The 16,689-nt window shown below is 40.7% G+C and overlaps 1 protein-coding gene across 1 annotated transcript in view; it reads left to right on the plus strand.

Annotated features, from left to right (window-relative positions):
- Positions 1–16,689, plus strand: part of CACNA2D3 (calcium voltage-gated channel auxiliary subunit alpha2delta 3) — a 1,058,385-nt gene that overhangs the window by 316,045 nt on the left and 725,651 nt on the right. The window contains exon 4 of the mRNA XM_004368627.2: positions 11,270–11,329. Within this exon, the coding sequence (XP_004368684.1) occupies positions 11,270–11,329 (60 nt within the window). The remainder of the gene's footprint in view (positions 1–11,269; positions 11,330–16,689) is intronic.

Genomic DNA, 16,689 nt, shown 5'->3' on the forward strand with positions numbered 1-16,689 from the left:
AGGAACCCAAGGTTGAGTAAGGATATTGTTGATGTGTTGTGAGATTGTTAACCATTGTCATAGGGCAACATTTGTAGTAACTGTTAAATGAGAAACTCTTTTGTTCTGTAAACCTTCATCTTAAGTGAGAATAAGAGCACAATTGGAAGAGCGTAGTCAATGTCACTGAACTGTGAGTGTAGAAATTTTTGAAACGGTGTATCTTTGGCTATGTGTATTTTGACCAAAAAAAATAGGTTGAGAAGTTAGAGGGTTGACATGTTGTGTGGTTGTTAACCAATGTCATAAGCAATATGTGTATTACTGTTTCATGAGAAACTATTTGTTCTGTAAGCCTTTACCTGAAGTACAATAAAAATAAATAAATAAAAGTGGAGTGATCTAGGCTATTTCGTTTTGTTTTTGTTTTTTTTTCCCCCCTAAGATTCCAGGTATGTTATGCTATGAAAAAATGATAAAACATAGTTAAAAATTGTAATATATTTAAAATATTTACGTTGAATAAGTTACCGAATTTTAACAATGAATCCCTGTACACTAGGTTGAGTGATAGGTGTTGTTTAACTTATTCAATGACTGTATTTTGAGCCCTGGCCGCGGGCTCAGCTCTGTTTTAAGCACTAAGGAAGTCTCAGTTTTGTTAGGGTGGCTGGGGGTGGCATCTCTGAGAAGAAGTCATTTTAGCTGAGGAATAACTGATGAGGGTGCAAATATATGAGATGTGGGAGAAGAGCATCTTCAGCCGAGAGAACAGCAAGGGTGGCAGGGATGAGCTTTTGATGGTCTCGGGCCAGTCGGGGAGGAGGTAGAGCTGAGGGTTCAGGGCCTGACCGTGAAGGACCTAATGGGTCATGGTCATGATTAATGGGAAATCATTGGAGGATTTTAAACAGGGGAGTGATGCCATCAGGATTATTCCTAAAAAAACTCCTTCTGGAAGCCCTATAGAGAATGGGGTATAGGCACAAGAGTGGAAGTTGGAGAACAGTTAGGAGGCTGGACCTGGGAGAAATGACTGTGGCTGTGACTAGGGTTATAACGGGAGGCAATGAGGAAAGTGGTGAAACATGGGGAATATTTTAGAGATAGAGACCACAGGACTTGCTAATGGATTGGCGTATTTGTCGAATAAATAGCATTAAAGTGGTCTCCCTGCTTCAGTCTCTCTCTGTTTGAGGTTTATCCCCTTCTAGTTCTTTTTCCACACCATTACCAGATTAATTTTAAGGATTCAAGTTCAGGTCTGATCATGTTGCTTTTACACCCAGTCAGGCCTCTTCAGCATCCTAGTTGTCCATAGGACACAGTGCCACTTAGCCCAGCATAGCCCTTCTCGCCTGAACTCCACTTGCCTGCCTTTGACACCCTTCTCCCACACCTTCCCCCACACTCTTCCCTCACAACCTTCCCCCACACCCTTCCCCCTCCCCATTCCATGCAAACACAGTAGGCTCCTACCTTGGAGCTTTTGCTGGTCCTTCTGGGTGGGACCATTCCTCATCATTTCTTTTGACCACCTGGTTCACTTTTAGTCATCCTGTAACTCAGACTCACTGTCACATTCTTTGTGAAACCTTTTACACACAGGTCTCCCATGCCCTTGCAGAGTTGTCTGCTCCATGTTTTGAGTTTCCATAACACTTTTAACCTCTCTGCCCTTTGATTTCCTCATCTGTAAAGTTGGGATGATACCTAGGTTTTCCTTTATAAGGTGGTTGTGAGAATTTTTGACTGAACTAATTGACCAAAGTACAGTTTGGTACATACGAAGTGTGGAATTCAGTAAATGTTCCCTGTTATCATCATCTTGTGTGGCCCTCGTATTATAGTCCACATACATTGTCTAATTACTTGCCTATCCCCCCACCGCAACTGAGCTATGAATGTGTTGGTTATGGTCATATCCTAAACCCCTACAATAATTTTTGTCACGATTAATCATCCTCATTATCATTGGCAGTAGTAATAAGGGCTAACATTAATGGACATTTACTGTGTGCCAAGAACTTCTGCTCAGGGTACTGGCATGAAAGTGCTAGAGCTAGGATTCAAATTCAGGTTGTCTGACCCCAGAGCCTGCTCTCTGGACCAGCACAGTATGTTCTCTTCTAAACTGAAGCTGCCTGGTAAACATCTGGATGGATGGAAGAGAAGAACAAAGTGGGGATTGGAACAGCATTTTCCCTGCATCAAATTTAATAAAAACCCATCTTGAGAAGGTTAAATCTGAATGGACATGGGAATTGTTCTGCATTATTCCATGTTCAAGGTGAAAGGAAAATTCCCTTCCCTGGTCATGGTTAGGGCCTGGGGGCTAGGAGCTGCCTGTTACCCTTGCCACCATGTTCAGTGTCTCAGAAGTGCCATTTGTCAAAGGAGCTTGCTTTGGCCAACAGCTTAATTTCTGTGTTTGTGCCATTCTGAGGACATCCGTCAAACCTTTCGATAAAGGCCCTTGCTCATTCCATTTTCAACCTCACTGATCACAGATTTGACCGCTGAAGCTAGGGAAGGACTAAAGAAGGTGGTGGATGATGCTGACAACGAGTCCTTTAGGAGCAGGTGCACAGCCTTGTGTTTAGAACACAAGGTTTGGCGTCCTTTCCCTGGAAGCAGAACTCACTTTCACATAACCTCCATGTAACTGTGAACTTGGAGAGCCGTTCCAAGTTCTCCCCGTATGAGAGTCTGCCGTGGGAGGTACAGACTGTGAAGTTCCCTTGTTCCAGTCAAGCTGTTTTATGCCGGAAAATCTTGTCTCCTCCTGTGCCTCCTTCAGAGTAATATTTTACACTTGTGTGGAACCCTTTAGGAAATGTTTTCTGTGTACATTCTCATCAAATTCACACACTGAGGTACAGAGGGAAGATGGTATTACTTCATTTCATCAGATAAGAAAACCAAGACTCAGAGGCGTGAAGATTTATCTGGAGTCAAGCAGCTAGTGAGGAGGAAAACCTCGATTCAAACCCTCATCACTGGGTTTCAGACCTGTTCTGATTGTACTGTACCAAAACATTTAAAAGACCAAAAGCTTCTTGAAGGGCTGAGATTAAGTCATCTGTTTTTTGGGGTCCCACACAGTTCTTGGTGCAGTTCTGGTTACCTTAAAGGTTCTCAGTAAATACTTGTTATGTTAAATGGAACCAAAGTGGTGGGAAACTTAATACTACAACGAGGAATGGAAATTCTCTGTAGAATGAGCCTTCTCACCAGGACCAACACCTTGTTAACTTGGCTCTGCCTTACCTTATCTGGAGCTGATGTTCCTATCTTCTTTGGCTAATACAGCCATACCTTCAGTGCTCTGCCAATGTGGGTTCCAATAACACCTTCTGAGTAAGCCCTGGAAAAGATACAATTAAGGACTAGAACACAATTTTATTCACCATTGTCAGAAACCTCAGTAATATGCTGTTCCCATGTGGCGGAAACAAATGTTCATTTTTCATTCTGGCTTAATGTCATAGCCCCTGCTTATCCTAGACTATCCCATCAGGAAGTTAATGACAGTTCCATTGCCCACAAAGGAAATAGTTACTGATGGGCTGAGCTCAGGGGTCCTGGGGGCACTTTAGAAGGTTTATGGTTAAATAGCCTTGATTTTGGTAATCAACTCTAAACCACCCCCAGGAGGGCTACATAAGCAGAAGACAGTTCTTTAAAATGCTAGATCATTTGGAGAAAATTACTTGGGCTGAAACATAAGGCTGTCTTCTTATCCTACCTCCTGAGCTGACTTGGGCCCTTGGGCAGCCCTTTGAGCAAAGTTTGGCAGTTTCCATCTTCAAGAGCTTTGCAAATGCTGCACTTTGGCAAATGCAACCCTAGATGTAGAATAAGATGGCTTTGGTTGGAAATGGACCATCCACGGTAATAACAGGTATTCATTTAATCAGCTTCAAATAGATAACGGGTATCTCCCATGGAAACAAAGATAATTTGTTATTGATCGTGTCTTCTGATGTAAACACTAGCTGTATTTTGTCTTGTAAAGACGCTGCTGTAGCCTCATACAGTCTGAAGCAAACAGGAGGGGGAGAAGTGGAGGGAAGGGAAGAAAAGCTCCCTGAGTACACACAGGATGTGTTTGCTCTATTGTTCTGTTACCTGCTTTCTCTGGAAACTTTATAGATTAGCTTTTATAACCACTTTGAAATGTTTGCCATCTTTAAAGCAGAAGCAATCTTTGCAGCTTTCAGGCAGAAGGTCATTTTATACAAAGTGTTCATTCGTGTACAACAAAGCTTATTTCTTCTACAGGAACAAAGAAATAATGAAGGCTCCTTAAAAGCTGTTTTTCTTTAAAGAAACGATCATCTTGTTAGTTGGTGATTTATATGTGCCGTTCCTATTGGAATTGAAATGTAAAAACATTTGTATCAATAAGGATTACTGAATATTATTAAGCTGTCAGATATGACTCTAACTGCAGTTCCAGCACTTCTTAGGGTGGGAGGGAAGGATGTCTTGGATTTCTTCTTGTCTACTTGTGTCCCTTTCTCCACGTTATTTTTCCCTAGTTTGGTTTCTGAGAGTCATCCAGTCATCGATGTGGCCTCTGTATAGGTCTCTGAGCTATAGCCATTCTGCATTAATTGCTGTTTCCAGAACATTTACTTGCCACCAAAACTTTGCATGAATGGCATGAAATGTTTCCGTTGGCTGAAACAATCTTTCAGTCCCTCTCCTTCCCCAGGCTACCTGCTGTTCTCCTTTCAGGCTCAGCTTCAATGTCACTTCTTCTGGGAAGCTTCCTTGGCAACCTAGCAACATTCTTTGGCTCCTGTTTCCCCAATTATAGCGCTTAACCCTCTGTGTTAAAGTAGGCTCTTCCCTCGTGTGTGTCCCTCACTCTTCTGTAAACCACCTCATACCTCTTCATGGATCACGGGTGGTACCAGCCCCACACTTTGGGAAATAGTCACCATCTAGTTACTCAAAAGCAGCAAAGATTAATGTACACTGGCAACCTTGTAATAAAGTCTATCCTGAGAGCAAAAGGGAAGGGATTTCAATCCCAGAAGGAATAAGAATGTAGATTTAAGCATTTTCCTCTGTTTTCTCAAATCAGTGGCTCTTAATCTGATGGTTTCTGACTTTTCATACAAGAGAGGAGTGTTTGAAATTAGTCCTGGGTGGGAGTGCTCAACCTCATTTTGTCCAGGTTCTTGAAGATATCTTTTGATGTGCTAACGGTCCCTAATGAGGATAGAGAATTTTCATTTGTTTCTGGATCTATTGAGAATGAAATCTGTGAGTGTGGACAGGACCCATACCCTCTCTGTCTTCACCTCTGTAGAATGTCAGTGTCTTGAGTTGAAGTCCTGCCGGGCAGCATGGTGCTAGGATAGCATTAGCCCCAGGTGCACGTTGATTTGCAAAAAGAAGTAACTTCTTCTCCACCCAACTCTAGCCCTTAAAATGAAAGTCACTGAATCTAAGAAAAAAGATGAACCATGCCACACTGAAAGTGGTTGTGATAGTAATTATTACTACTTGTAGATTCCTCAGCTTGGTTGTTTTCTACATGTTCCTTCAACTTGTGGAATTGAAGGGAGAGTCATGTGATCTCTGACTGTGGTGATAATGACAATTCAGTAGCTAGCGCCAAGTTAGTCATCAGTGCAACCCAAATCCAGGTTAATGAACATAAATTTTCTTCAGAGTCCCCCGAGCTGAGCCTAAACCTTACTTGAGAAAGAATTATTCATTCCAGAAAAATGGCGATAACAAGCCTTGGTTTAAGTCTTAAACGTGTTGTTACAAAGAGTTGAATGAAAATCACTAACCATATTAAGTGCTTTGAAATCTTTGTTAAATTCCACCATGCCGTTTACAAGCCAAAGCTTTTTAGCTTTAACATAAGAAATAAAAATAACTTTTTTCTTTGCTCCTCCATATGGTTTTTACATTTGTTTTTCTTTAAGGGTTTTCTTCCACAATTGCCTCCCATCACCATTTTAGAAATATTTATTTTAAAGAAGTTCATTTATATACACTTTATTGCTTCTGATAGAATCAGCAGGCGTCCAGTGGTCCATTCCTTTGGTTGTGTGATCACATTTTCCCATGTCTCTTCACATGTTTCTTTCCGTCTTTTCTCCATTAAGCTAAAATGACCAGGTACAACAACAACAAAGAAAATACAAGTAGAACCAGAAAGACCGTTTTCTTTTTCTGATCCAGTTTTTTACTTTGACTTGGTGTCCTGTTTTCTTCTTCTGGACCGTGACGGAAAGTTCGGCCTCTACGATGTCTTTAACCTCAGTTTTGACTTAAGTGTTGTAGGGGAGGAAATGAGAGACTGTCCATTCTGTGGTGTTGTACAGGAAATAAGATATGATTTTAAATGAAATGGATTTAATATCTCTGCTATTCCCCTCGACAGCTTTGCCTTTACCATGGCTATAAATATTATCCATGGTCCATAGCATCTAACATTTCTTATTTATAAAGATAGCTCTTGTTTGTGTTTATTTCACTAAAAGGGTAGAGTTGTTTGGAAATACAAAAAAGTCAAAATGTACGTCCAGTCCTGAATTACAGCCTTTTAGCTTGTAGGTGCTTTACTGAAAGGCCAGGTTGTATAGTCCAGTATATTGGTATCATTTTTATTGAGTAAGAAAACACTTTGGCACCAAAGGGGGAAAGATCTTTGGGTAAAACTACTGACTTCCCTTACCTCAGAGCTCAGTTTTGAATACTGGAGAATTCAAAGCCATGTTTATTTCCAGTGTTCAATTTTAATTAAAAACCACATTCATGATTCTGTAATCCCATCTGTGGATTGAGAAAGGGAATTCATATGAGAGAAAATTAGCTTCCTGTTATTAAAACTATGCTGCCTTTCTAGTAGGTTTAATAGAGTAACAGTTTTCCCCAGGCTTGGTGGTAGTTTCTTATATAAGAATTTAAATATTAACAAATTTAAATGGATTTTTCTTAGTTGCAAGTTTCATTTTATTTTTAAAATAAAATATTCTTCGTTTGACTTAAATGATAAGTATATTTTTTCAAGAAAGAGATATTATATAGGCTGTTTTCTACTGGCAAGCATCAGAGTTTGAGGCTGAGTGATCTTGACTTTGGTAAATTTCATTAATTGTTATTTTATTAACGGTAGGCACTTCTGTCCCTGGGATTCTGTTTCAGGTAAGTTTATGGCACATGGTTTCCCTTTTAACTAACACTCCTGTTAACTCGCTTATGTTTATGAGAGTGCCTCAGAAGAAAGATCAGCTGTCTTTTGTTCTTTCTTCAGGCATGCTTCTTAACATGTTATTTACCATCGTGCTCAACAGCAGAGCCTGTTCTTGGGGGTTTCCCCTGAATTCTCCCAGAAATTTAGCTCCCCTCATTGGCATCAGAAGGCAGGTTGGGATAACCCCATGACTGACTCTGTGAAGGGTGCATCCTTTCAAAGAGCCCCTTTCCAAAGTGTTTATTTGCCTCCGATGAAACAAATAGTATGTGCAGCTGTAGGTTTTCTATCTTTTCTTGAATCATGTTTCCTAAAGCTCTGTGGTGAGCATGATAGGAAAATATCTTTGTGGAAATGAGAAATGTGTGAGATAAACCAAGTTTGTTTATTTTTAAAGGTATGCAGCAAAATTAACTTGGAAAGGATCCTAAAAACTGCCTCCCAGGGTCAAATTCTCGTACTGTACTCGGCACAGCGCACGGTGTTCTGGCCAATCTTAGTAGTTAGTACAGTATTATTTAATTGCTTCCGATGTGTTACCTTCTTGTGCCCCGTACCTTGTATAATGAAGTGTTTGTGGTGGAAATAAATTTTATGCTGTTTTGAACTTGTTCATTCTTCTGGCGGTCCATGGTTATATTCAGTATTCTTTGCCAGCACCATGATTCAAAGGCATCGGTTCTTCTGAGGTCTTCCTCATTCACTGTCCAGCTTTCGCATGCATATGAGGCGATTAAGAATACCATGTACTTATATAAATGCAATATGTTATATGTTATATAAGAAATATACTACATGCTCTGCTTTTTCATGATAATTCAACTTACCTATTATTTCCATCTTGTTCTTTTATTTGCTGGTCCTACATTGCTTTGTTCATTCATTTCCAATTCTCTGCTTTCTTCAATGTTATCAGCCTTGGTCACTGTGAAATTTTATTTTGTTCTTATCTTTTGATTTATTTGGACATTTCATCAACATTTCTTCTCTGGGTTGCCAGAGTACTTAGCCAATAGCTAGTTGCTGTTAAGTCAGTTCGGACTCATGATGACCTTAAACTTGTCAGAGTAGAAATGTGCTCCATAGGATTTTCAGTGGCTGATTTTTCAGAAGTAGATTGCCAGACCTTTCTTTCGAGGTGCCCCTGAGTGGACTTGAACCTCCAAACTTTCATCTAGCAGCTGAAAACGTTAATCATTTGCACCACTAAGGGACTCCATTAAAGAAAAAAAAAAAAACTTTTATGTGTTTAAGTAAATAAATGCTCACAATGCATAACTTTTTATGATAATATAAATGTTCATAAATGCATAATTTTTATATATACTGTAAAGCTCAATGTGTAATCAATTTCATGATACATGCATAGAAATTCTAACTCTGTTGTAGAGATAAAGTGAATAAGCTCTCAGAAACACGTGGATTTCTTATATCACTGCCTGTCACTCATCTGCCAGGGTCCACATTGATATGTTTGCAAATTGTATCATGGGATCCTGGGAGGCTGGCAAGCTTTGTTGACTAGGGTGATTACAAGAAGACCGTGATTCAGTGAAAGGGTGGAGCCAGTGTACTCAATCTGTATAGATGGTGTCTCTCCTTATTTTTCTTTTTCTCTGTTTCTCACTCTTCCATTTCATGCCTGTCTTCTTTAAGAATTTGATGTCTTACAGTAAAAATACATATGTACACAGATTTTGAAAAGATAGATGAGAGAAACCTTGGAGGGCTGGTGGAGCTCGTTAAGCAAGGCATCAGGAATGAAGTGAGATCTGAGATGCGTGCTGTTCTTATCCAGTGGTTCTCAAACTTTAGTGACATTATAATAGCATGGAGGGCATATTAAAATCAGGGCTTTGAACTGGTTCAGTCTGGTTTGAACCCCTGATGAGAATTTGCATGTCTAACAAGGTCCCAGGAAGTTATACATAAGAATCATATGGGGAATCTTGTCAAAATGTAGATTCTGATTCAGTGTATCTGGGGCTGGAAATGCAAATTATCACCAGGCGTTCAAAGCAAAATCAAATCAGTTCGAAGCCCTGATTAAAACATTGCTGGGCCCTAACTCTAGATTTTCTGATTGATTCATTAAAACTAGGAAGGAGTCTGAGAATTTGCATTTCTAACAAGTTCCCAGGTGAAGCTGATGTTTGTCAGGGGCTGCACTTTGAGAACCACGGGCTAGGAAAACCTCTTTATGTGTTTCAGATGAGGAAACTGAGGCCCAGAGAAGGGAAGGAACTTGTCCAAGATCTCACAACTGTAGCTGGTTAGCTAGCATCTGGCTAGAATTAGAACTGGCTCTTCCGGCTCTGACCTGTAATGTTCTCCTGGGATAAGTCTCGTCTTTGACCAGAGATGGTCCCCTTACTGATCCTCTGAAGGGAGTGTGATGTGCCAACTCTGCTCAGATTCCTGTCTGTGAACTAAACTGTCTCTGGCTGGCCTTTCTCTTTCTTGGTATGTCCTATGGAGAGAGGGGACTTCAGTTCTCTATATTACTGGTGCCTGAAGTTACCCAGAGAAGCCCTGGTGCTGGTGATGCAGTGGATAAGCGCTTGGCTGCTAACCGAAATGTTGGTGATTCAAACCTACCAGCTGCTCCGCGGGAAAAAGCTGTGGCAGTCTGCTTCTGTTAAGATTACAACCTTGGAAATCCTATGGGGGAGTTGTTTTCTGTCCCGTAGGGTCACTATGAGTTGGAATCCATTCGACAGCAACGGGTTGAAGTTACCCAGGAGTCTCTGGGTGGCACAGACGGTTAAGTGCTTGACTGCTAACTGAAAGATTGGTTGTTTGAACCTACCAGAGGCACCTTAGAAGTAAGGTCTGGTGATCTGCTTTTGAAAAGTCACAGCCTTGAAAACCCTATGGAGTACAGTTTTGCTGTGGAACACATGGGATCACCTTGACTTGGAACTGGCTCAAAAGCAGCTGGTTCGGTTTTTGGTAAAGTTACCCAAATATATTTCAGTGTCTTCATTTTCATGTCCAATTTAATAATTATGATATGGGACATTTGTCTCTCTGTCATCATTTCTCAAACATGAACTATTAAACACAGGTCTGTATTATGCCAAGAAAAAGCAAGTTAAAGCCATCATAAGGTACAAGAGTAACCACGGAAAAAGAGAAATTGTTCAGTTTTTACTTGGATCTAAAGGCTTTGCTTTTGGTTTGATGAAATTTCAATGAAATATTATGTCACTAAATTAGACATTTCCGCAATATCCTCTTGCCTATATTTTCATGATGGGAAATATTGTTGGCAAATTCAAATTAAAATAATTATTTTTATAGTTGCTTATCTTTAAATGAAGACATGTCATGAAATTGTTTTCATAAGAATATAAGTTGTTTGAACTTACTTGGCTAACAGAACTGCAAGAGTTGTGTTTCTGTAGGTACTGCTATTGATTTAATTTCAGTGATTTTCTTATTGTTATGCAGATTGTCAAAATGGCATTGATGTGCCATTAAATGCAAATAACTATCACCTAATAATTACAAAGTAGAACTGGGTTCAGACTTAATTGACCTTGAATGACTGGGGGAATTAAAATAAGTGTTCTTTTCCAAACCGCTGGGAAAGAAAGTTTGACCACTTAGAGTTGGACTCAATTCAGTAAATACTGACCAAGGGCCTTCTGTACCTCAGGAATACATTGTTCTAGGTAGATTCTGGGATCAGCATTGGGCCTCAAGGGCAAGTGTCTTTGAATTGTTATGAAAAGGGGTGCAAAACTTAAGTGCTCTCACAGACACACATAACAATAAATACTTGTTGGAAGAATTAATCAATGAATGATGAAGACCTAAGTATATTGTTTTCACGATAGGCAGTCCACCCCATATCTAGATCCCCTGGATCTTTTAAGAGCTAAATTTGACACTGATGTGATTATTTTCAGTTTCTTGGGAGCAAAGGTACCAGGTCACATGATAGATCCTGCCGTGATAGAATCTGTCATTTTGGGGCAATGGAGAAACGCCAGTCTTCTCACATTGTAGAAGTGGGGTCAGCCACCCTTCTGATCCTAATGTCACCTTCTGTCTTTTTAGCGTCTCGTGGAGGCTGCAGAGGAAGCACATCTGAAACACGAATTTGATGCCGACCTGCAGGTAACTGATTCTGCTTTGATTCTGTGTCTTCATGGCCAATGGAGGGATACCAGGCATGCAGGAATGCCAGGTTTCAGCAGTTGAAGAGAAGGGCAAGCTTGTGAGAGATTGGTGCACAGCTGAAATGAATGTGGCTATTTTTTGACAAGGCAGGATAGTGATTCTCAACCCTTTTCCATCATGCATGTAACCAGATTTCTATGAACTCTTCCCCAGTTTTGAGGGAATTAAATCAGTAAACTGACGATAATCTCCAGAGCTCTTAATAGTAAACTTATAAGATAGCAGAGGATGTCCAGCTCCCATCCCCTGGGCTGCGTTTTGAAATACAAGCGAATGAAAGCAATGTTGTGATGGCTTTAACCTTGAATTGGCTGTTAATTATATTTAAAAATGAAATCATTCGGACTTGGTATTTGAATGTCTGTTTAATACATTTCTTGCAGTACGTCTTGCATCTGATCGTGGCACACCTGTGTCTGATCGAGAGGAATTTTGATGTTGGCATGTATAGAAAGCATATTAAAAGGAAATGAGTAAATTGAATAACACTTGCAGGTTTCTTTGGATCCCACTTGAAGGAACTTTTATCTGCATTGTCATGTTCAGTTCTATGGCTTTTCTTCACTGCTAGAAAAATACAAGGAGCAAATCTTGATCCTTAATTCTGCGCTTTGCTAGAACATTTCTCTTCTAGTGGCATGTGGTCACCATTAAGGAATGGTGTTTATTTGCTGTGTTTTCATTAAAATGAAGAAGATAAAAGCAGACATAAATCTTCAAGCACAAAAAGTAGATGGCAGTACCAAAGACAATCTTTGGCTGTATCTCTCTCCTGTGGATGCACCTCTTTTCATTACTCCCATCGGTATCTTTTGTGCATACAAGATGGCACACTCAAATGGAGTAATTGAGGAGCATTTAAAAAGGGCCTATTTACAAACCTGTGGGCAGGGTTGAGAGAAATCAATAAGTGATGGTGTCATACCCTGGGGATAGCCACACTGGGGATCCTTTATGATTCCTAGGCCTGAAGGAACAACGGGAGGGAGGGAGTGGTTTCCAGAACCTTCACAGAATAGCTATATGGAGAATATTTGGTAGTGTGGTGCAAACTGTTAATGGTGGAATTTTTGTTGAGGGCAGATACCCCAGTATCACTCTCCTGCTTCCTCATCTCTTGCTGGTACTCACCGTTGGCTAAATCCAACTGGAAGCCTGTTGATGTAATTGATGTTTCTGCCTCCTTAGGGATTAAGCTGAGTAGAGAAGGGTAAAAAATGGGTATGGAGGGACAAACAGAAATATCAAGCCTATCATCTGGGGATCGTTTGCAGGCATAGCACCCAATGTATGAAACAAACAGAGCCAGGAATATATCCAAGTGTAAGAGGTTCCAGAGGGAGGTGGAGAAGCTCCGAGGACTGTTGGTAACACAGGGAGAGGCGTGGAGAAGCTGACCCAGCTATTTGAGAGAAGCTGCAAGACAAGGGGTAGAAGAGCATGCAGAATAGCAAGAACTTTGCCTTCCTTCAGCCACATGGCATTGCCATGGAGTCCTAGGGACCATTTTACTAGCCATACTTGTCTTCAGTTTGCCTAGTCTTCAAAGGGTTTATCCTTCCTGGAGTGGGCCAGAGGGATTTAATGGAAGCATCTTTGTAAGTGCAAAGATTGTAAGGATCTCTTGAATGCTTTGCCATGGGAAGCTGTGGCACTCTCCTCAGGAGTTCCTGAAGCCTTTTCAGGAGTATTCTGGTTGTAAATGACAGAAACTCAAATCTCCTTAGACTATAACATGGAATACGATAAGAATCCGTGAGGTCACAGTGGTAATAAATGAATAAACACACAGATAGATAGATAGATAAATAAATAAAAGAGAAGGGAAAGCTCTTACAGTAGAATGCCAATTAATAAATGGAAGAAGTGATGGAGTTAGAAAATTATGGTAATAATTGATTCAGGCAAGAATAATCAATGGATGCTAACACTAATGGGTAAAAGTTTGATGAAGAACAGAACATTTACAGCCTCAAAGTATCTCTTCACAATCACTTATTAATTTCAAACGGAAAAATAGCAATTTTACAACAGGGAAATCTGACAGACACCACCTTAATCAAATAATCAAAGGTAATAGCACCATTAATGTGGCAAACTGACAGCAAGTGTCTCCACATGTGATGACCTAGACGGTCGCTTGTGTAGAATTCTTGCCCAAAATGTGTAACCTGAATGTAAACATCAGACAAATCTGAATTGAAGAACGTTCTATAAAGCAACTATCTGGACTCCTCTTCAGAAATGTCAAGGTCAAGAAAGACAGAAGTTGAGGACCTGTTCCAGACTGAAAGAGATGAAAGGTACGTAGCAGCTAAATGAAGTGTGTGATCCTGAAAAACAAGTTTCTGTGAGGAACAGTACTGGGATAACCGGGAAGATGTGGACTGTGCGTTAGACAGTAACACTACATCAGTGTTACAGTTCCTGGTTCTGACCCGTGGACTGTCTTACATAAAAGCATCGCCTAGTTCTTGTTTTTTTCTGGACCAAATGTTTGGATCCATTAGTCTAACTGGAAGGAGTGAGTTTGCAGGAGAACAAGAAAGATTATTAGAAGTCAGGACTGTTTTGGAAAATCTGGTATTTAAGTCTCACAGAGTCAATGTTCCTCTGAGCCGAATTGTCTACTAAGGACAGGTGGGCTGGGACAGGGAAGGGAATGATACAATTGGCCTTAGCGGACTATTTATCTTCAGCAGAGAAAAAACCGCTTTGTGGTTTAGCTCAGCAACCTAGAGACCATGTTCTTTATTGTCTGTCTGAAGCTGTTGTTGTCGTGCGAGATTGTTCTGACTTCCTTCATATTATTGAAGCTTTATAGCACAACTCTGGTGTAGCACCACTGATTCCCCCTTGTCAGACTTGAGGCTGTAAACGTGAGTGAGCATCACATCTCTCCAACAAAATAGATACAAGAAAACGGGTCTCTGGAGCGTGATAGTTTTTGTTCCCTTGGGAACAAGGAAGGAGAGTCCAGTTCTTTTTCTGTCACCTGTTCTGTGTGTGTACAAGACAGATTTCAGAGGATCCAGTTGTGGTCTGAATCCAAAGGTAGATGTTGAAATAATCTGTCAATATTACAGTGTCGTTCACTCTCCAGATCTCAGATTTCAGTGAAGTCTCCTTTGGGTTAAACTAAACCACACGAGCTTTGTTGCTAAGAGTCCGAATCGACTGGACGGCAACCGGTATAAAAGAGAAGGCTTTGATGAAGTGGACGCGCATGGGAGACTGTGTCTCTGCTTAGACGGAGGCTTTGAAAGCTGCCAAAGCTTCCATGCTATTAAGCGTAAGTCTGTAAACAGCTTGAGTGTCAGCCCTGTTGCCATTACTGGTGTAGTGAGTCTGTGCACGGCTCTGAGTTTACTGCCATGATGTTCCATTAGAGCTGATCAATTGTTAATCTGGGTTCTACTGACCTCTCAGCAACCCCTGCCAGTGGATTGTTTTTTATCAAAAAAATTCATACTACCATCTGCTCACCGTGAAATAATGCTGAGGAGAACTCTGCACTATCAGCTCAGGAAGAACAGAAGGAGCTGGGGGTCTGTTTTCTTACGGGGGGAAAAATAGAATGTTTTCGCGAAATTTCCTAAACTGTGTAGCGTGGAGTTATAGGTCTTACTTAGGCTCCCTGTTCCTCTGACAGAAAAGAGATGACGATCTGGCCCTTCTTTCACTTTAGATTGAAGTCTTGGTGTCATTATGACATTCCTGTGCTCTGAAAGTGAAGAATTTGTTTTTCATTGGCAGGGTCATCAGAAATTACAGAAAGAAAGTTATGCCTCCGTTTTGTCAGGATTTTATTTTCCACTTAAATTTCCTCCCAGAGTCTCTCCAGAGCTTTAACTTTTCCCTGTGGGCTTGTGGCCTTGACGTCTGCAGTCCCTTCTGCGAAGTCCTTAACTATGGCATTAGGTGGTTCGTTCTTTACATCCCATTGGAAGAAGTTCAGCCGGAATGCTCCTCAGAAACAAGGATGGTGAGACTCATCTCACATACTTTGGACATGGTATCGGGAGGGACCACTCCTTGGAGAAGGACGTCATGCTTGGTGAAGCAGAGGGTCAGCGAAAAAGAGGAAGACCCTCAACAAGATGGATTGATACAGTGGCTGCAACAGTGGGCTCAAGCATAATAATGATTGTGAAGCTGGCGCAAGACTGGGCGGTGTTTTGTTCTGTTGTACATAGGGTTGCTATGAGTCAGAACCGACTCAGTGGCACCTGACAACCTAACAACATATATGTGATAGACATTTGCCATTTAAACATTTTTTTGCATGTGCAGTTCAGTGACATTGACTTATATTCAACATGTTCAACCATCACCCTTCATCACCCTTAACAGAAGCTCAGCGCAAAAACTATATTAGGGCAAGAAGTAAAATACAACCTCTGAAGTGTAGTATGTGTGAACAAACTACAGTGCAGAGTCCCGTATAGAAACAGGGCCTCCTGGTCTTCGTGGGCTGGATAGCTTTCTTCTCTACATTACTGCCGGTTCAGCCTCCTGCCTTAACCCTCTGTCTGGTGGTTTAAGGGCTCTAGTTGTTTTTGTTCCTTATTACCTGATATCTCCATTAGGGCACTTTTCCATTATAATTGATGTAAATAGAGGCCTTCTTGAAATGGAATCTCCTTTTTATTTGAAGCTATGAATTAACATAAGTTTTTATGATAAAGCACATGAAATAAGAATTAAAATGCAAACAGAGTTGCTTTTTTAAAAAATAAACAAAAACCTGTATCTGAATTATCACGTGATTATTTTAGTGTTTCATCTTCACTATTTTTATGGCAAAGGAGCCCTGGTGGCACAGTGGTTAAGTGCTTGGCTGCTAAGGGAAAGGTTGGCAGTTCAAACCCACCAGCTGTTCTTCAGGAGAAAGATGTGGCAGTCTGCTTCTGTAAAGATTACAGCCTTGGAAACCCTATGGGCAATTCTGCTGTGTGCTGTAGGGTCACAATGAGTCAGAATTAATTCAATGGCAATGGCGTGGGTATTTTGATGGCAAAACCTAATTTGGAATGGCGTAGGAGAGTGTCCTAGCCCTGGTTCTCTTGGCCATTAATGAATTCCCAGAAACCTAGCTCTGTGCCTCTTCTCATATAACTCAGAGAGAATGCCTTCGCTCTCTTTTTCTTTTTGGAGTTTTCCACTAGCAGTGAAGGAGAAGAAAAAATCCTTTCGACAGTTTACTAAAAACCTGCCTATCTTTGAACTGCAAACATACTTTCTTTGAAAACTGTCTCAAACAAGCGCCAGTTGCACAGAGCTGATGCACAGTGGGG

This window comes from Trichechus manatus, unplaced genomic scaffold (genome assembly GCF_000243295.1).
Source record: "Trichechus manatus latirostris isolate Lorelei unplaced genomic scaffold, TriManLat1.0 scaffold00001, whole genome shotgun sequence".
NCBI lineage: Eukaryota > Metazoa > Chordata > Mammalia > Sirenia > Trichechidae > Trichechus > Trichechus manatus.